The sequence below is a fragment of the Equus quagga genome, chromosome 4 (assembly GCF_021613505.1).
Source record: "Equus quagga isolate Etosha38 chromosome 4, UCLA_HA_Equagga_1.0, whole genome shotgun sequence".
NCBI classification, from domain to species: domain Eukaryota; kingdom Metazoa; phylum Chordata; class Mammalia; order Perissodactyla; family Equidae; genus Equus; species Equus quagga.
Window position 1 is genome coordinate 98,674,800 of NC_060270.1, and position 20,052 is coordinate 98,694,851.

The 20,052-nt window shown below is 37.4% G+C and overlaps 1 protein-coding gene across 1 annotated transcript in view; it reads left to right on the plus strand.

Annotated features, from left to right (window-relative positions):
• The window catches only part of GALNT5 (polypeptide N-acetylgalactosaminyltransferase 5), a 45,105-nt gene extending 33,537 nt beyond the window's left edge, over positions 1 to 11,568 (plus strand). Inside the window, exons 7-10 of the mRNA XM_046659638.1 lie at positions 549 to 872; positions 5,492 to 5,572; positions 8,470 to 8,631; positions 11,428 to 11,568. Coding sequence (XP_046515594.1) covers positions 549 to 872; positions 5,492 to 5,572; positions 8,470 to 8,631; positions 11,428 to 11,568 — 708 coding nt within the window. The remainder of the gene's footprint in view (positions 1 to 548; positions 873 to 5,491; positions 5,573 to 8,469; positions 8,632 to 11,427) is intronic.
• Positions 11,569 to 20,052: the final 8,484 nt, after the last annotated feature.

Sequence of the window (20,052 nt, forward strand, 5' to 3'; positions counted from 1 at the left end):
ATCATTGGTTAACACCCAAGAAAGTCGCAACAGCAGCCATACTGGGGAGTGTCCAAACAGCAACTGCTCTCCCATGGAGTGGGGTGGTATATAGTAAAAGGGGTATTACCTTGAGCTCCTGATCAAGAAAAATGGTTTTCGAGTTGTGTTCCACAAATCATATGGATCATTCCAAGATGTGAGAAAGGAAGGTTGAAAAAATGGAAATATATACTCCTTTCCCTGTTTCAACCAAAGCAGGAACTCATGTTATGTATTTTATTCATTGGAATTCTGTGAGAATGTCTTTAGCGAAAAGGATTTACCCTGCGGGGTATGGAAGGAAAAATATATCTATTTTACAAATCCTAAAATGATCCTCAGCAATATATAAAACTAAATAAACCTGTGAGTTTAATTTTCTATTGAAAAAGATTTTAGAAGTTAAAAATCCTACTTCAAACGGGGCTGGGGGCGGGGAGTCACCAGGTGGTTTCTTATTGTTGTTAATTGCCCATGAATTGTGGACAATCATTTGATAATTGATGCTTATCATCAAACTATTCCAGGTGTGGATGTGTGGTGGTGAAATTGAAATCATTCCCTGTTCCCGAGTGGGTCACATATTCAGAAATGACAATCCGTATTCCTTCCCCAAAGACCGGATGAAGACAGTGGAGCGGAACTTGGTGCGGGTTGCTGAGGTCTGGCTTGACGAGTACAAGGAGCTGTTCTATGGCCATGGGGATCACCTCATAGACCAAGGGTTAGATGTCGGAAACCTCACCCAACAACGGGAGCTTCGAAAGAAGCTAAAATGCAAAAGTTTCAAGTGGTACTTGGACAATGTTTTTCCAGACTTGAAGGCTCCCATTGTGAGGGCTAGTGGTGTGGTAAGTTCAAGCAGCAATTTAAAATATCACTCTAAAAAAACAAAATGCCAAAGCTCTTTTGAAAATGTGTGGGAAAGAATGATTTATTACGTTATGAATAAACACCAAATATGAGTGCAGATGAAACAAAATGTGATTGAGGATTAAATATAGGTAAACTTGTGGAAGGCTTCCAGGCAGTCATGTTCATTGATTAATTCAGCAAATGCACATTGAGCATCAATAAACCAGGCAGTGTTTCAGCATTGGATTATAGGGTGATGAATTAAGTAGACCTGATCCCTTCTTTGTGAAGCTTAAAATTGAGTAGGGAAGAAAGATAATAAACAAATAAGCTAGTAAAGTGTAAATAAAAAATATAATAGCTCTCGTTTAGGGAACTGGCCACAGTGATGAATCCTTCTAAGTTAGGGGAACCACCTGAGGGGCTTTTGAAAGCCAGGCCTGAGAGACGAAGTGTCTGTCAGTCAAGCGCTAAAGCAGAGAGCTCTAAGCAGAGGACGCCCCTTGTGCAAAAACTCTAAGGTGACAGTTTGAGGCAATCAAGAACAGGAAATTAGATGAATGTTGTTGTCAGGGTGTGAGGGACAGAAGAATGGTACCAGATGAAGCTGAAGAGGGAGGAAGAAGAAAGATAATGTAGGTCTTTCTAGGCAGAGCAAACATTCTTTCTTTCTCTTTATTTCTTACTTTTTCTCTCTCTCTTTCTTTCTTCTTTTATGTATTTCTTTCTTACTCTTGCTTGCATTCTTCTGAACATAATAGGAAGTTATTGAGTAGGGTTAAGCAATGGGTTGCCATAATTTAACTAGAGTTTTACAGATTTCAAAGAGGTGTTGAAAATAACAAATATTGTCAGACAATGGCAGAGAAAGTTCCAGGGCACAAGGTAACATACCAAAAGGGAAGAAGCCAAGCTAGATAGATTGGATGGTAGTACAAAGCTAAGAAGAAAACAAGGATGAAAGGCATTTCAAACCCACTCTAGGAGTGAGGCCTAATGTGAAGAAGATGGCAAGACATGAGGACATTTACCATAGAATGGGTTTAGGGAGGTTAGTCAAGCTTTGACCTCAAGTTCCTCCCCAGGCTTGCATATTTTTGACTCTCTTTTATTGTTTTATTTCTCATTTAATTTTACTCATAAAGATTCCCAGTCTTGTTTCATTTTCTTTCAGAGATTCCTTTTTCTTCATGCAAGGGGTTCTCAGACTTGACCATCAGTCAACCTGCTCTTTTAGGCCAAGTTTCTTCAGTTCTCCCCACAAGGTGGATTGTACAAACCAACCACTCTCTGCCTAGCAAATCTCCCAATGACAAGGCTTTAGTAAAGCCATTCTCCTTGACGGTAGAGGGAGATCTGGGAAGAGTGTGAAAGAGAGGAAACTAGTCCAAAAATTTGTTCTGTTTTTATAAAATTCAGCTGACAAATAAGTCTATGTGACCTGTTTGTATGTAACATAATGTATCATAAAATTGCCCTCTTTATAGATCAAGATAGAACAGCAGCTACTTCAGGCGGTTCGACCTGATATTTTATCCCATGTAACTCTTTAGGAAGAATACCCTGGATTTATACACCATTCAAATAACATGTCTGTAAAATAAATTTACATTTTTAAATTCTGTCTCCTGAGCAGGGAAAAAAGAAAGAAATTTTCGTTGTAGTAACTTTTCCCTCTCAACAGCACAGAATCTCAGCAAGAGCATTACTGAACTTTAGCCACCAGAGGGAACTAAAAAACTACCTTTCGCCTCCTCTGCAAGGCTGACTTGGGTTAAGCCTGCCCAGGACATTTTTGAAGCGTTCTCCAAATGAGACAGCTGTCTGCTGATGTCTGGGCTATAATATATCAAAATGCAGAAAATATCTTTTTAATGATTTTAACAAATCCTTTCCTTCTATTACCTCACTGTTTGATGCCTTCCTTAGACAAATTTAAATAAAGATGTCTTTTGCTTCCTTCTAAGGAGCCAGGGGGGAGCAGTATCACTATTTAAAAAAAAAAATGGGACCTTTCTCCAGGCAAGTCAGAGTGAGATTATCTAGATCATTATTTTGGATAGACAATCGTCAAAAGTTCCAAGAAAATAAACTCCACAATTTTTTGTTTCTTGTTCCTGTTTTCTCTTCTTTCAACCTACACACAGGAATCTAAATCCATTGAAAGTTTTATCTTTTTTGAGTGAGAACAAATCATTTCTTATTTAAACAAATATACTTGATACGAATAAAATAATGTCACAAATAATTTATATTATATATTTATATTGGATTTAACTCTTAGCAAACAGCCTATAAGCTAATGTTTAACAATCCTATGATAAACTGTGGACACCCACCTCCTAAGTTGGAAAATAAAATAATTCAAAACAGATCATTTAAAATTTATATACTGTCCGATTTTTTTTTTTTTAAAAAGATTGCAATGGCTTACAATAAAAGCATGGATACAATTCTTTAAAAATAAAATGAAAAATCAATTTTGAAAACAATCCACAATGAGATAAAGAATAACAATTTCTTGGCACTTCATAGATTATTTCTATATGAAGAAAAGCAGTTTCTACAGTAATTTCCCGTCAGAGAGAAGGGAAACAGATCTTCACATGAAGTGAAGGCAAGGGATAGAAAAGTTTTCTCTTTCCTTCTGCTGTCTTTGAGTGCTTGGAAGAAGGTATTGTGCAAAATAAATGCAAAGAAATCAGTGAAACTAGGGGTTCCCAAACACTGTTCTAGGCAATGTTATTAGTTGTGATGACATAAGTAGGATTCCATGGTCAAATACGTTCGGCAAACTTTCACACTACATTGCCTCTTAGAGCAGAGAACTAAAGGTTAACTTCCAGAAGGTTCTGGAAGTTCTGGAGTAGGACAACCTGTTCAGCTGTGTTGAAGCCAGAGGTTTCCAAACCCATTTGAAGAGAGAATATTTTCTGTCTAATCTACCAATACAGGAGCTTATACTGATCTCTGTGAAGACCCCGAGAACAATTGGAACACCACTTTCTTCTTTACACTCCAGGATTATTCTACCTGTGTACATTTCTATCAAATCTCCTCTCTGACGTTCATGGTCATTGATTCTTTCTGTGCATTCTGACCGCTCTCCTTTACTGACCGTGGATTGTCTCCTCCCATATTTTTCATTTTAAATTGTGAATAGAGCTTTCTTTGAGAATTTCTGTTGGAGATTCTGATCTTCTAGAATTGTTTTGCTTGCCAGCCACACCAGAAGTAACCAACCTGGTACAATTTTTATGTTTCTTTCTGTGCTTTGATGGTCTGTCATGGTTCCTATCCAATGCAAGCAGTGCAAATTTGCATCTCTGACCCAAGCTAAGGTTGGCGTAAAGTTTTATATTCCCATGGGAGAATCTAGCTTCCCTGTTATCTCTCTGTACTAATGGGTAAACTGTTTTTCCCAGTACACCGTTCCATTGAGGGTCTAACTCTTTAGTTTTCCACCTTTATGTAGAAGACCTCAATTCCAACTCTGGTTTATCCATGCCCAAGTTTTTCTCCTGTCCTTACAATATTGGCCCCTTGCTTACCAATACTTGAAAATTTCCCTCTTGCTTTTAGATTTTCCTGCATTTTGTAGTGCCTTAAGATTCTTCTTACGTTCTTGCAAGCTAAGCTATGCATGTAAAAATGAGGACCAAGCCGCTGAGCAGACTGTTACAAAGTTTGGCAACTCTGTGAGCGACACAGCCTGAGTCATACAGCACCCCAGAGTTAGAGATCTTTGTTAGGCACCAGGAAACAGGAAGGACCACAGATAATGTCCCTGGCAACAAAAACCTCACCACCTCCCAGCACAGGAGGCTTTCTGAATGTAGACTTGCTCTACACAACTCTTCCAGAAATCTGAGAAGTCTAAATCGCACCGTTAACCCACCATCTCGTTAGCCCTGCTCAGAATGTCAAAGGGGGCAAGGGAATCAACATTTTTCTGCATTAAATGGTGACTTATAGAAAGCTGCCTCCATATTTGACCCTGTAAATCCATTAAAAACCTGGGGGCCTGCCAGAAAGTGCCTTTAAACTTGGCTCTGTATCAACTTTCATGACTTTCCTGTAATGAATTGTAGCTTGCCTGAGTCATTAAGAAGATTCTGACAGGGAATCAGCCTGAATCTGCTGTTCCTGAAGGACTCAACTTATCTATGATTCAGTGCCTAAGCAGTCAAATAGCTTGGAGGGGTCAGCCAGGGAACACAGCCCACAACTGTTGGTTTGATTAAATTGCACATATGTGCATTGACTTTTAATATATGCATCAGACAAACTTGAGACAAGAAAATAACTACTTTTCATGCCACCTTTTGCTCATTCTCTATTCAGCATTCTGGGCAAGGGTTAATTACAAGCTTCTGTTTGTTGGCTCTGTGGCTGAATCACAGGCCTAAATGGACAGATTGAAGCTGTACTTTAGCAAGATTACATTATGTCTCTGTTAGAGATAGCAACCAATAAAATCGTAGTGCTAAGTAATGCCAAGCTATTAACTTAGCCATCTCTTAACCTTATTATATTTATATTCTGTGTTTTCTGAATGTCTTGTTCTACTTTAAAATATTTTTTCTGAATGCATGTTTTATATTTTGCTTCCTAGCTTATTAATGTGGCCTTGGGTAAATGCATTTCCATTGAAAACACTACCATCATTCTGGAAGACTGTGACGGGAGCAGCAAGGTATGTTGAGCTGGATTTTCTCCCTCATAGGAGGTGCAGCTGATAGTTGGTACGGGTGTAATTGACAGGCGCAGGGTACAACATCTTCATTGCTCACTTGAGAAATTCATTTTTACCAATGGAAATAATAACTCACTTCTAAACTTCTATGTAATCATAAGGTTGGTGCTAAGAGGGTCCACCACTAAATGTACAGACAGCGACTGAGGGAGTAAAGGTGTAGGTACTGTAGTCAACCCCTTCAGGGACCCAGTTCTGGCCCCATCACTTGTTAAAGTGTGTTAACTTTGCAAATTCCTTAAAGTTTAGGTAAATGGCAGTAATAATAGTGCCCACCCTAGAGCTGGCATGAGGATCGAATTAGATAATATGTATGAAGTGTGGAGAACAATATCTGACACTGAGTGCTCCACAAATGTTCACTGCTACCAGAATAAAGACAAAAATGTGAAAAGTAACACATTACATATAAAGATAAAATAATACAGAAAATAAAGACAGCACATGTTTTTAAATAATTAACCTAAGGGAGCAATTTTATTTCTGATTCAGTTGCCCCTCCCCATTCTGCTACATCTTAAGGAAGTAATGCAAATCACACTTTCATGATCCATGGTAGAAAACCCGACAGCAAAACTCCCACAAACTCAGAGCACAATGGTTGGAGGAGGGAGGAGGGCCGGGGAGAACAGAGCAGGGACTCCACAGTGCTGGCGCTGAGCTCTGGGTGACGGCACCTCCCTCTCCAACATACGTTTCCCACCTGTTCTCATTCTGTGGGGACAGTTACAGTATGGGTGCCAAATAGGACTCACAGGAACATCAATTCATCAGTAGAACTCAGTCCCGTAAATTGCAGATCACTCTGATAGAGAAATTGTTTTGAGATGACAATCTAGGCTTGTGTAGACTTATTTCTTTGCTTTAACTTAGAGATGCTGCTTATATTTTCAAGTGCATCTCATTTCTAAGATCTTAATTCAAAGGTGCTACTAGAAGAAAAGGCATTTTTGTCATCTCTGTTGCTGTAATTCAGCCGTGGATTACAAAATTGAGGCTAAGAGAATTCTTTCTTTTTTTTTTTTTTTTTTAACTCTTCTCCTCAAAGCTCCCCAGTACGTAGTTGTAAATTCTAGTTGTGAGTGCCTGTAATTGCGCTATATGGGACACCGCCTCGGCATGGCTTGATGAGCCATGCCATGTCCGCACCCAGGATCTGAACTGGCGAAACCCTAGGCCACCAAAGCAGAGCACCGGAACTTAACCACTCGGCCACAGGGCTGGCCCCTACGGAATTCTTTCTTAATTAGGAAAGAGAGTAAAATATTAAATAATGCAATCCTTCAAGACTCATCATTTTAGTGATTTCCTGTGCTTGATTAACCAGTATTTTATTGGAAAAGCCAAGTTCTGATCTTGAAAACTGTTGCATCTCTAGGGGATGCTGGGAGGCAAAGGTCTGAATTACACAGCCCGCGCCTTCCACAGAGGCCCATCTTTTTCGTCTCATTACTCCTATTTAGCTTCTGCTTCTTATGCTTGGTTTAAGTAACAAAAAGTAAAGAAACATGAAGGAAGTTAACTTATGTGAGGCAGAATTAATAAGGCTTAATACCAAGCCAGTGACTATAGCATTCCTCCAAAAAACCTCAAAAGGAATAAAACACTAGGATTCTACCATCATGCCCTATCCGTCACCTTACATAAAAAGTCTCCTTAGTTATTAACTTTTCAACCAGCTGAGATGTTTCTTTTCAAGGGAATATCTCACTTCTCTTAGTACTAACATAAATTCCTTGTGTGATGACATACATCCATGCTTCTCAAATTTTAAGGTGCACCTGGGGAGTTTGTTACATGGCAAGTTCTCGTTCAATAGGTCCACGGTGGGGCTGAGATTCAGCGTTCCCAACTAGCTCCCAGGTGATGCTGATGTTGGTCCAGGGACTACCCTTTGAGTGAGGAGGTCTAACCCAATGATGCACTTGATAATCTAAGTTAAATCTCAATTACATTATAAATGATTCACCAGATGAAACCATTCAGATAAATTTTGCCAACAGTCTATTTTTTTCTAAAATGTTTACATTGGTGCAAAAACAAATTGATCACAGATCCAGAGCCTTAGAGTTAATTGACCAGGTAGATATTACTAGGTTGTAAACAACTGGAGAAAATATTTACAAAAATTGAAAATGTCGTTCCATTACCCAAATCAGTATTTATTTTAGACATTGGCAACTCCTTAAAACTGGACTTCTCTGAGAGCACTTCCTATGAACTGGAGGATGCGAACACCCCAGCAACCTGATGATTCCTTGTGCTGTTGGCAAAGAAAGACTTTAGCCTTTCCTACAATAGAACACAGCCTCTAGGAGTCCAGTTGTCTAGACAGTCCAGCAAAGAAGCATAATAATTTCCACCAAAGTAACTTAGGACCATGACTTGGACTTCCCCATAGCCCCAGTGGCTTAATCATTAAAAATTGGAGCCTTAATCATGTGATGGTTTGAATGTTCCAATACCTCAAACACCAGTGCTGTCTGGGATTCAGAGCCCTTGAAATGACATCCATTTGCATCTTAGTACTAACTATACTAAATAATTTTTATTATTGCAGCTAACATTTATTGAGGGCTTACCATGTGCTAAACACTTGACAGTCATTACCCCGACCTTCTGAGATAAACGCTATTGCTCTCCAACTTAGAAATGATAAAAATGAGATTAGACAGGGTAAATAATATGCCCACACTATCAGAATTGAAAGTGGATTTGAATACAAAACATCTGCCCAGGGTGCCCACGTTCTTCACCACTGCTGTCAAAAACCTTTGACCGGGCTCCTACTTGTGTTTGCTGCCTGAAGTGACCTTCTCTATTCATTTCTCCCACAGCTTCAACAATTTAATTACACCTGGTTAAGACTTATTAAACATGGAGAATGGTGCTTAGCTCCCATCCCTGATAACAGAGCCCTGAGGCTGCACCTCTGTGATAACAGAAACAAAGGGCTAAAATGGCTACATAAATCAACATCAGTCTTTCACCCAGAACTGGTAAGCAAAATATCTGTGCTTCTTCTTTACCACAAATCCAACTTTCAATTAAATAGGACATAGAACCCCCATTGTCAGCTTCCTCAATCAGAAGCTTTAAATGTGTTTGTGACAGTAGAGGCAGTGTAAAAGTTCATCCAGAGAGATGAGCAGATATTTTTGTTAATTGTTAAGTCCTTTTTTTTCTTTTACAACATTATTTCAAATCAGTAATTTTAAATAGAAGTCACCAGGTTCTTTGGGTTATATTGCCGTCAACATCTTTGTCTCTAAAAGTCATTTGCTTCAGTCCATTAAAGCCAAAAGTCAGGCTTAGTGGCTACAGTTGGTTTTCACTGGTTACCAGAAAAGTTTATAAGGAGAGTATATGAGGAAAGCAAGAAGCAGTGTGGTTCCTACAAGCCCTGCCCTCTAGTATGAATCTGGTTCCACATTGTGCCTCCTTTCCACACAGGGAGACTTTTTCTCATGCCATCTGGATCCCAGAGACCTAGGCTCTCAGGGGCCTGCTGGAGCCAGCTCCAACCAGCTTGCAGGAGCTGACTGTGTACAGCACTTGCCCCCCTACAGTGGTAGCTTGAAACCAGCCATGATGGGAGTGTCACTCCCACACTACCAATCAAGGGATTTTTTCCAGAGGTCCAGTTGTTCATATTTACTAGAACACACTTGCTCTATCCTATTCACTCTCAATGTCCTCTCAGTTTTTCCCAATTATATTTTAACAGGGTACAAATCCATAAGCATTAGTGTAGGACCTTGGGGTGGCAGAAATAATTTGAGGACTGCCTTCTCAAATTTGCCACTATCTTACTAGCACGTGGCCACCAAATCCACTGAATGCATCGAGTATATGGAAATCATCATTTTGCTCAGGACCGGCCCCAAAATGAGCACACTTTTTCCTTGAAGTGCTTTCAATCTTTTTGGTGTCACAGCCAGTGACTATTCTCTTCACGACATTTTTCATCCTGCTCAGGATCAAACTCAGGACCTGAGTAACACATTCTCCAATCTTCCTCCCCATAGATCCTCCCTGTTATATTTCATTTCCTTCTGGACAATTTTTTTTCTCTTTGGTGATAATTTTATCACCAAAAAATTAGAAATTACTAGCGTATAAGCTGCTAATTTTATGTTGCATAGTGTTGGGGAAATCCGTAAACATCTATTGAATAAATTACATCTTACCTTCTGCTTTCTTAACCCTGTGCTAAAGGGGAGAGAGAGAGATTGAGAATCAGAACACACCCCTCATCTCCAGAAGTGAATCTGTCACCAGAAAAAATTTCGGGTTGATGAGAAAATGTTTAGGAAGAGACAGTCTTTAAATCACATAGGGCTTATTTACCAGCTAGATTGGCCCCGGAACTTAAGCCTTCATTAGCTGATATTTGTATAGGCTCAATTTTGGTCTCCTTAAAAGGTAAGCCAATTTGTAAGAAGATAACTTAATTAAGATGGCAAAAGTTAGAAAGCTGCTCCCCTACCTTGTTTGTGCCTGCGACATTGTCACATGTTACATAGCTGCCTTCTGCGTTGGGTTCCCCTCTTCATGCTGCTAGATGTTATGGAGATGAATATCTTGACAGTCATCTTTTTCCTTTTTTTCAGTTTTTGGTAGTTTTTGTACTAAAGCTCCCAAGTGCTCAAACATATGTGTGTTAAAAAACAAGAGAAATGGTGAATAAGGCTATAAATCACAGAAGCATCTCTCTTCTTTTAGAAAGCATTAGTAATTGAGAACTTCAGGGATGGACAAAGGGTAGTAGTGAGTTTGACCCTGGATACCAATGAGTTATTAAAATTGTACATTTCTAGATCTGCATTTAAAAGGCGTCCTCTAGATCAGCCCTCCCCAAATGCACTGGATTGTGACCATCTAAAAGGAAATACTCTCACAGGTGGTGTCTGTGATTGGGACATGAAATGCTCCTCCACCACTGGTTCCCACATCAAATGTCTTTAGGCTGGGGACGAGTTATTTAGTTACCTCTTTACAATCGACCAGCAGAACATTGTAGATAATCCAGAATGTTTTTGCTCAAGTCCAGCTCCTTTACAAAACCTTGAGCATACTCAATCGCCACATTTCCAAATTCCTACAAGGGGAGCGATGTTTTTGTAGGAGCATATTTAAAATAAATTATTATGAAGTCACCCTATTCGATCATTTTTTTTAAGTATTTCAAAACAATATATATATAATGAAGATTATCTTTGTCACAGTCATGGATAATTGAGAGCATTGATGGGTGAAAAAAATTATAAACCATGAACACGTTCTAAGTAGGTTATCGACCATTTCTAGGATATTCAATAAATATTAAGCAAAATTGCACCCTTTGAAATACCTTTGACTTTTTTCTAATTACACGTTGTATTCCAAATTTACATTCTGAGGCATATTCTTAAGAAATCAACTAGCTTACTTTTTGTGATGGTGTATTTTTTCTTTACCACCATCAGTGAGGGAACCAGGTATCAAATATAGTAAATGCCAATTGGAATTATTTCCTTTAAATAATACAGTTATTACCCATTATCATCAGAAAATTCATCTTTTGTTTCCTGAGGAGCTAAAAGTCTTGTAGCTTAGAGAAGTATGAGAACCTAGTTTGAGACAGAGAAAAAAATACTGTCCAAAGCCTGTGTTTATGTTATTAATTTAGTTCAGTAGAATTCCTAAGGAATCAAAAATACAATAAACTATCTTTTTTTATTGGTCTCTATTTCTTTGCATCTCAGTTGTCCAATTCAGCCCACCGCTCATTCCCAGGTTCCCTTTCTCTCCAGGTGAACCACATTGTTTTTGGAAACTATCACCAGTTGTTATGCTTGGAAGGAAATCTTTCTCAGAAGACCCTGAAAGTTGCTGCTTGTGACCCAGTGAAGCCAAATCAAAAGTGGAAATTTGAAAAATATTATGAAGACTGAAGAGCAACTGATATTTTTATCTAATAAACCCGTTAGACACTGTGAAAATGACAGTGAACTTGGTGACTATATTTCTCCAGGGTTGTTTAAAAGTTTCAAAATTATTAACATTTGAATGGAAGATTTTTTTTTTTAAATCACAATATTTGAGACAGCAACAGTTAACTCAGGGAAACAGTCCAACATTGGATTGGAGTCCTTCTTCAGCACCTGGTGGCCTTTTAAATTGCCTGCTTCTTCCCCTTATGCTGGAATTCAGCCTGCAAGTTTCCCCATGCCATCTAAAGGTAACCGGAAATGAGTTCAGAAGTATTTGGGGAAACACATTGATACTAAGGATGACTGTTTTTGTTAATAACTAACTCTTTCAGCCCACAAGTAGGTAAAATCAATGAGAACCTGGTCTTTTACTTGCTATTTCTTCGTCCAAAAAAAAAAAAATTTACTTGAGTTGCTATAGCTAGAAGACCTCAGAAACACAAAGTTATCACCTTGGTGAAATCCCGCTGGACCACAAGCGTGTTTACCCAACAGTGTGAAATAGTGTTGATGTAATACTCCTTGATGGCAGGATTTTGATCTCGACACTGCGTAATGTTTTTTCCCAATCTGACTCAGTGGAAAAAATTTTAAGTGAGGAAGTCAAATGCTTATTCAATTCTAGATATGGACATTGTTTCGATTCATTTTCTGCTTTTAAAACTACACTTTTAAAAAAAGTCATATACTAGTAACTTTCTAGCTACTAGTTGTGTGGATATTTAAAGAGAAAGAAAAAAGGCAAAGAAGAAGAGGCCGGGTCTCAACACACCGTAGCAACCAAAAACACATTTAATTGTTGAGCACATTCTAGTGGGGGGTCAAATAAGAAGAGTTGAAACAAATAAGGCAGAAATAGAGCACTGGAAAAGTATTCAGGTTCTTTTCTATAAAATACTACTTTAGATTTAGCAGCAGTCACAGGGATGAAGTGTGCTAAAAATGGGCTCTAAAAGATATCAAAGTAGAAATAAAGTGAAGGAAACCTAGTAAAAAGGGAAAAGAATGAAGTAAACAACCATCAGGAAGAGAGTTGAGAAAAAATTGCCCTACACTTGGCCAAAAAAGAAAGGGGATCTGACACCTCTGTGGGGGGAAAAAATAATAAAGCCCCAGATGTAGGCCTAATGATAACATTGATAAATTTGGGGGAAAGTCCAATAATTCTTTGATCCAAGAAGAGCCCCTATTCTTAGGTATGCCAATACTTGCACATACCAGAAGAGATCTTAGAAATCCTGATATCCCTTTCATTCATTTTGGCAAAAAAGTTGATGCCCAGAAGATACATTACCTGTCTAAAAATCCCAGACCAGTTAGTGACAGAATCAGAATTAGAATTTGCATCTCCAGAGACAGGGCTCGTTCAATTGCCCCAGGCCACCAGCCTAAACAAATCTGTTCCGAAGCATTCCTCTGAAAGAGATACATAAATATTTTTGCTGGGGTGTGTCTCTGGAGGACATCCATGCTATATGCTTATTAACATAAAAAAGAAAACCTTTGTTCAGTTGAGCTGATGGTAAAATTAGGCATCTTTAATTCTGACTTCCTGTTTAAAATGTAATTTGGGGGCCAGCCCTGTAACTGAGTGGTTAAAGTTCAGCACACTCCACTTCAGCAGCCCAGGTTCACGGGTTCAGATCCCGAGTACAGACCTACTCCACTCATCAGCCATGAGGTGGAGGTGTCCCACATACATAGTAGAGGAAGACTGGCACAGATGTTAGCTCAGGGCTAATCTTCCTCAAGGAAATGAATAGGAAGATTGGCAATGGACATTAGCTCAGGGTGAATTTTCCTCACCAAAAAAAAATAAATAAAAAACAAGAAGACAAAATTTAATTTTAACTCCCAATTAATTACACAAAAGTAGAGCAAAAACTAAGAATCGGAAGGGGAAATAGTTCTGCATATTTGCATCATATTTAAGATGTTTTATTTGAATCATTGACATTGCAGATGAGATAAAGAATGGCTAGAAAATGAGATAATTCTTCTCAAAACAGAGCCATATGGGAGAGAAAACACAAGTCAGTTGCCAAAGGACTAACTGAATTGCTGACCAAACTCAATATGCTGGATGCCTCATGCAATTCTTCGTGTAACTGAAAAATTTTGAAAAGTTTTCCACCAGTCTAACGACACTCTTTTTATTCAAAAACAGTACCCACCAAAAACATCAACTCTATTCAGAAAAAGATAAATTATGTCTTGGATATATTTACCGTTGGGTACACTAGCTGAAGAAATTTGAATGTTTTTCTCAAAAGAACCCTCAATGGTCTGTTCAGTGTATGCTCTTCCTGACTTTACCTTGACATACTTATTATATGAAGCTATATTTGAATCTATACTGTCAATGTAACAAAGGACCGTTTTCATACATCACATATTTGTTCTTGGATAGAATTTTAAAAACAGCTTTTACCATGTGTTTGCTCAATTACTCTGAGGTACAAGGAACTAATCACTAGTTAAGAATCTTATGGGTCTAACCTTAATAAGAGCATTGACTAATTGTATAGTCTACTAATAACATTTTTTAAATCATTGCTCTCTAAATTTTGTTTTCAGAAGACTATAATAAAGGTATATATGCTACTGGGTCTTCTGGCACTTCTAATGAGAAAACCATTGAGGGGACACATCAGGGCTTCTAATCAGCCCTGAATTCTTTAATAGGAGGCTGTGCTGTTGGGGACTTCAGAGTTTCCCCTGGATTGGCTTGAGTTCTTGCCTTTTCTTAGAATAAGGTCTATGTTGTTACCATAAACACAGGCATTGTTTTGATAATCTTTTACAAGGCTTATTTGATCAAAAACTAAGTTACCAAACCATCTGAGTGCTTCCGAGCTTTTCAGCTTGCACAGTTCCTTTCTCATTTTCAACAGTCACCCAGAGCTTCCTCTAGTCTCCTGAAGGATGGCACAGCTGTTGTTGGTACAACCGTGTTTTATCACCAGCATCAAATTTGCTCAGTTCTGCTTGCTGACATTCAGTCAGCTGTCATTCATAGGATCAAAAACCACGATGTGCTGTGATCACAAAGTATTGTTAGCTTCTCCATGATAATTTAGAAATACTCTCTTAGATATTAAAACATTTTGCTCCTATTATTGCCGTAGGGGTTGTAGAAGGGCAAAGATATCAGTTATAGTGCATAAATGAATTCAATTTCCCCAGTTAACCTTGATTCCATGAATGACTTAAAATGATTTTCAGGGGGCTCTCATGCGAGAGAACGGGGTTAAGGCACACTGGATAGTGCCATCTTTATTTGTTCTAATGTCTTTAATTTAACCTCCACATTTAAACACAGGACAGAAATTATGCCTCTCATGAAGTCCCCCATATCTTGGAGAAAAACATTGAAATTACAAGGAGTAAAAGGAAAAGTGACAGGAACTAATTATCTTTGAGTACCTACTCCGTGCTTGGCACTGTTTGTGCCCCATCTCACTGCTGTGCACAATTTAGTGAGATGAGTTCCATTTTCCTCATTATGCAGACAAGGAGGATGGCTAAGAGAGATTGGCTAAGGTCATCTCACTAGTAAGCAATAAAACTCAGTTTCCATTCTATCTGGCTTAAAAAAAGGAGAGGGAGAGAGAGAGTCTCTTTCACTACACCCTGCTGCTATCATTCTTTTTTTTTTTTCTTTAAGTACAACTATCAACTCAGGTGGGCTCAGTTAAAATCCCTCTGCATGGAGTCAAACCTCTTTGGTCTCTCTCTCTCTTGGATGTTGTGTAGACAGGAAATAGAGGCTGCCTCCCTCTCTGTTAAACTGAAGTATAGGCTTAAGGGTGGCTATCCCCACGTGCTTTGGAGTGGTCTGTCTCCTTGACTTCATGCAGGATATATTCTTTTCCATTTCCTAAAACAAATATGAGAGGGAGATCTGAATATATAGAGATTGCTCCTCTGTGAATAATATTACCTTGGCTATCTTCCCCCAACAGTTAAGCAAAGCTGACAAATTGCTCAATTTGAACAAAGGTGGGAAGTGAACAATTGAAGAGTCCTTTAATTTAAAACACAAACCAAGAGTTGTAACTTTTACTCCATTGTGTAGATTGTCACTATAGTGCTTTGTGGCAACTTTTGCATAGGTTACTCAATAATTGCTATAAGTCAAAATGTCTTGAAATGAGTAAAGGAACACTAACTAAAGCTTATATATATAGTATTTATTTTTGGCAAATAGCTATATCATGGCTAACTCTGAATAAGTGATATAAAGTATTATATACACCTGATGAGGTTTAATGGATGATATTTCATGTGTTGATGGTGCCTGTGTCTAAAAGAAAGAAAAAAAAATACTGTTAACCAAGCAGATCTAATGCCTCTGTTTTCAACCTAATGGGTCAGCTAACAGTTACCACTCCAATTAGGGTCTCTTTGCAAGTTTCTGTGACTCTTTGCTTTTCAAAAGTACACATGAAAATTCTCATTTTCCAGGAAGCAGAGCAACTTCTAATATGCTGAATTCCTAATGATGACAGTTGTCATCAAATAAGTAACAAATAATTTCTTTGAAAACAGAGACTTTCTATCTTATTATTGATTAATAGATATTTGCCATTTAAAAATATTGTTCATAAATATCTATATAAATAAAGCCTTTATATTGATGTTGAAACTAAAAATTTGATAGCATAAATAGATTGTCTTTACTTGACCATTGAAAAGCATATCCATCTTTGTAAACACAGATGTATACATATATATATTTATATATGTATGTGTAAATATATGTCTCTATATTTTCTGCTTTGAACTGGGAGAAAGTAAAACCAGGAGTTTCTACTTACAAATAAAGAAAATTAAGAAATGTTTGGATATTTTTAGCTCTTTTAAGCACATAGCTGTGTCTGTGTCTTTCCTTCTGGACGAAAGTATGTTAGGTGGCCTTTCACTGTGGGTGTTGTTTTCCAAACATGAGAGGAGTAACCAAACTCTAAATTATCAGGATGCTTGATATTCAGTTTAGGATTATGCATATGCCTTCATTCTTCTCTTTCAAACAACTACCCAAATGTTGCTAGTTTTATACGTATTAATTAGAAGAGGTGGACGTAAAAACAAGAGAAGGCAAAGGTCAAAGTAGTGAATTTGATATTGATTACTTGAAAACATTTGTTAATAGCAGAACTAGATTAAAACCATGGAGTATAAAGGCATTTGGAGTTACTTTGAACATTTTTGAGTACCCAGTATTTCTACCTCTGACCAACTGAAGTTATTATAAAGAAGGAATCAAATATGTAATTTTAAGTTTCTAAGTAAAAATTCAAATTACTTTCCAAATTCATTTCCAGAACTTTCCCAAGCCGGCAGTTAATTACTAGACATCATCTTTTGATTTTGGGGTTTGTAGTTCACCATGTATCTGGGGGGTTTCTGCTGCTCATTACTACCTGTGTCCTTGTGTTCATGTTGATTGTATGGCCTAGTCACCTCGTGTTCTTCATGAGCTGTATACACATTTTGGTATTCATATTTATTATGTTAGTGTCTGATATTTTAATATTGGCAAATGTTTGCTATAACTTTTGACATTACTTTTTATAGCCCTCTTATTTTTATAGAGCAATGAAGTTCAGGCTTTAAAAGAAGTCATTGCTTTTCTCATATGGTCAAACATATTTCTTCTTAATGATACTCTGGTGCTTTGGCTTTTTCCATAATTCTCTATTATTTCTTATTTTAAATGATTTTTCTATCACTTTGAAAAACTTAAATGTCCGTTCTCCATTTAAAAATGTGCCAAAAGTCCTACCCCATGTAAATATGCAGAAACAATTACTATAAAAGTGTCAGCATAGTTTCAATGTATTACCTTGATGATTACAAAGATATTTATATGTTTTCCAAGTTGTTGTAGTTAAGATACATCTAAAACAATAGCTCAGTTTCTATAAAAGTAATAGAAATTATTCACGAACATTATATATCTACCCACCAGAAATTATTTTTGCAATTTCATACACAATCATTTTAAGACCTTTTTGAAATAAATAATTTAAATGAATCAAAATGTGTTTTCTTGATTTCTGAAAGCAGTTATTAATGGTCTTAATAGCTACTCATATGCAAGGGTTCTTTCTAAAAAGTAAAAGGTAGCCAAAAAAAAAGTCTAGACACCAAAAACAAGTACACAAACTTTTATTGAAAGCAAGTCAGACACAGCAGCTCTTTATTTACATTATTGATAGATAGATATATAGATAGGTCAATTGATCAATCAACGGATTCTGATATATTCTGTGTCTTCAAAGGTAGCATTATATGAAAGGCAAATTTTATATTGACAGAGAAGTAAAGCTGTTATTAATTTCTTTTCACCCAGCAATTAAGGAAAATAAAAAGTCATATAAGAAGTATCAGCATTCTCACAATAAGTCAATTCTCCCTCCTACCAGGTAGCACAGCCCTTCTTTCGCCCCTGAATCGTGAATCACAAAAGTGATAAAGCTTCTTGTATAGTTACCAATTTGTGTTCTGACGTGTCCCATATGAGTTTCAAATGTGTTAAATATCCCTCATGCAGTCTGAACCACACCCTTGTCTTTCTTAGGTTACAAAAAATCAAGCAAACGCCCATCACCATCTCATTACTTATGGTCACTTAACTCCCGGGCCTTAGTATAAGATGGCAATGTAGGATAACAGACGCCATTACCAAAGAATAGTTTCAGTGATCTTTTGCAACTACGTGCCCCATCTATGGGCGTTAAGCATTTACCCATTGAACACACTCTAAAATAAAGTCTTTGTGGACAAAATCCTTCATGGTTGGTTAATTGTCTGGTAAGAACACAAAGCTAAAAAGGCTAGGGGTGCTATATATTGGGGCCCCATAAGAGCAGCTAGTTGCTTGGCTATGTCACATGGCCATAAGCCACCCACCTCACTCAAGTTCCACAGGCATTCATCACCTCTGCTGGAATAATTCAAAATACAGGCTCTGTGGATGGAAGGTTAACAATCTGGTCCTGTTCCATGATGGATAACACAACACTGTGCTTTGAAGTGAAGTAGAAAATTGTAGGGGTCATCAGTAAGCCAGAGAAAAAAATAGGTTGTCCAGGTGGGAAGAGTTAGAGGGGCTAAATAAACAGGAAATTGTCCTAGTGCATCAATCTTCTACCTACATTTATCAATGAAGACCTGATTTCCCTGGCTTTGTTTTGAAAACTTGCATTGTCAAGAAGAAAATCTGTAGGTTCTATAGATTGATGGTGACGGAACTTTTACATGGTCTGCAAAGTATCTGAAAGAATAAAATGAGCACTTCAATCTTGAATTCAAATTCGAGTCTTGTAAACACTAAACAATAGTATATGATACTGTGGAAATATATGACCAAGAGGAATTAAAGAAATCGCCATTAGAATGTGTGGGATTTGTTACACATAAATAAGCAATAATCTAAGAAGGGCTAACCCAGGGTTTTTCACAAAATGAAAGAGAAATAAACAAAGGGTTGAACAGTACAATGAAGACTGTATTACATTCAGACAATAAGGAATTGTTTTTTTATTTGCAAGACTGAAAATTATCTTTATCTGTGGTGACAGAAAGTTCAGGGTAATATATACGAAAGCGTGAAATGAAAAATTACAGAACTATCTAAGAATAGAAATGTAGACTCTCCCTTTTCATAAATATTCAATACATTATTTGACACATTGGTTTGAATGAAGCTCCACAAGCACAATTTTAAGCATCTCGATTTGGGCCGAGGTCCAATAAATTATATATTCCCAACAACTTATCAGAGGTTTCTCACTAAAAATGCATGCTCACACTCTACTTTGAAAATATCCTAAGATAATTATTTCCATTTTCATAGTAACTAGTATAGTTATGATTAGAGTTGTCTCAGGTTTCTAAGGAAAGAAAATTATTCTGAGATACTGTTAATAAGAGAAAGCGTGGTAATAGAGAGGGGCATTTTTTTTAAATTGTGCTTAAGATGTCATTTTCATTTTTAATGACTTTGTGCTAGACAAGATTTTATTTTCAGTCACAGAAATAAACTACCAGATATAACTCTTTAGTCTATTGCCCACCAATTTCCAGCCCCTCCCTGTATCAACCTCACAATGGGTTTAATTCATCTTGAATGCATAAAACCTACATTTGGTAAACAGAATTTTCCTGACTGACAATTGCTCAGTCCTTCTAGTGAGAAAATTCGGTGAATGGTAACACCTAGGAAGGAGGCCTATACTGAATTTTTGCTCTGTAGATGCCAAGGAAAACCACTTAAAATGTTTTTTGAAGATACTGGGGAAGCCAAAGGATTTTGGAAAATTTATTGCCAAAGTCTATAAAACTCTGTTTAAAAGTAAGAGAGGTTTAATATCAGACATTTTAACACCCTCAATGTACAGGAAGAAAGACATCAAAAGAAATACAGGAATCGTTTCA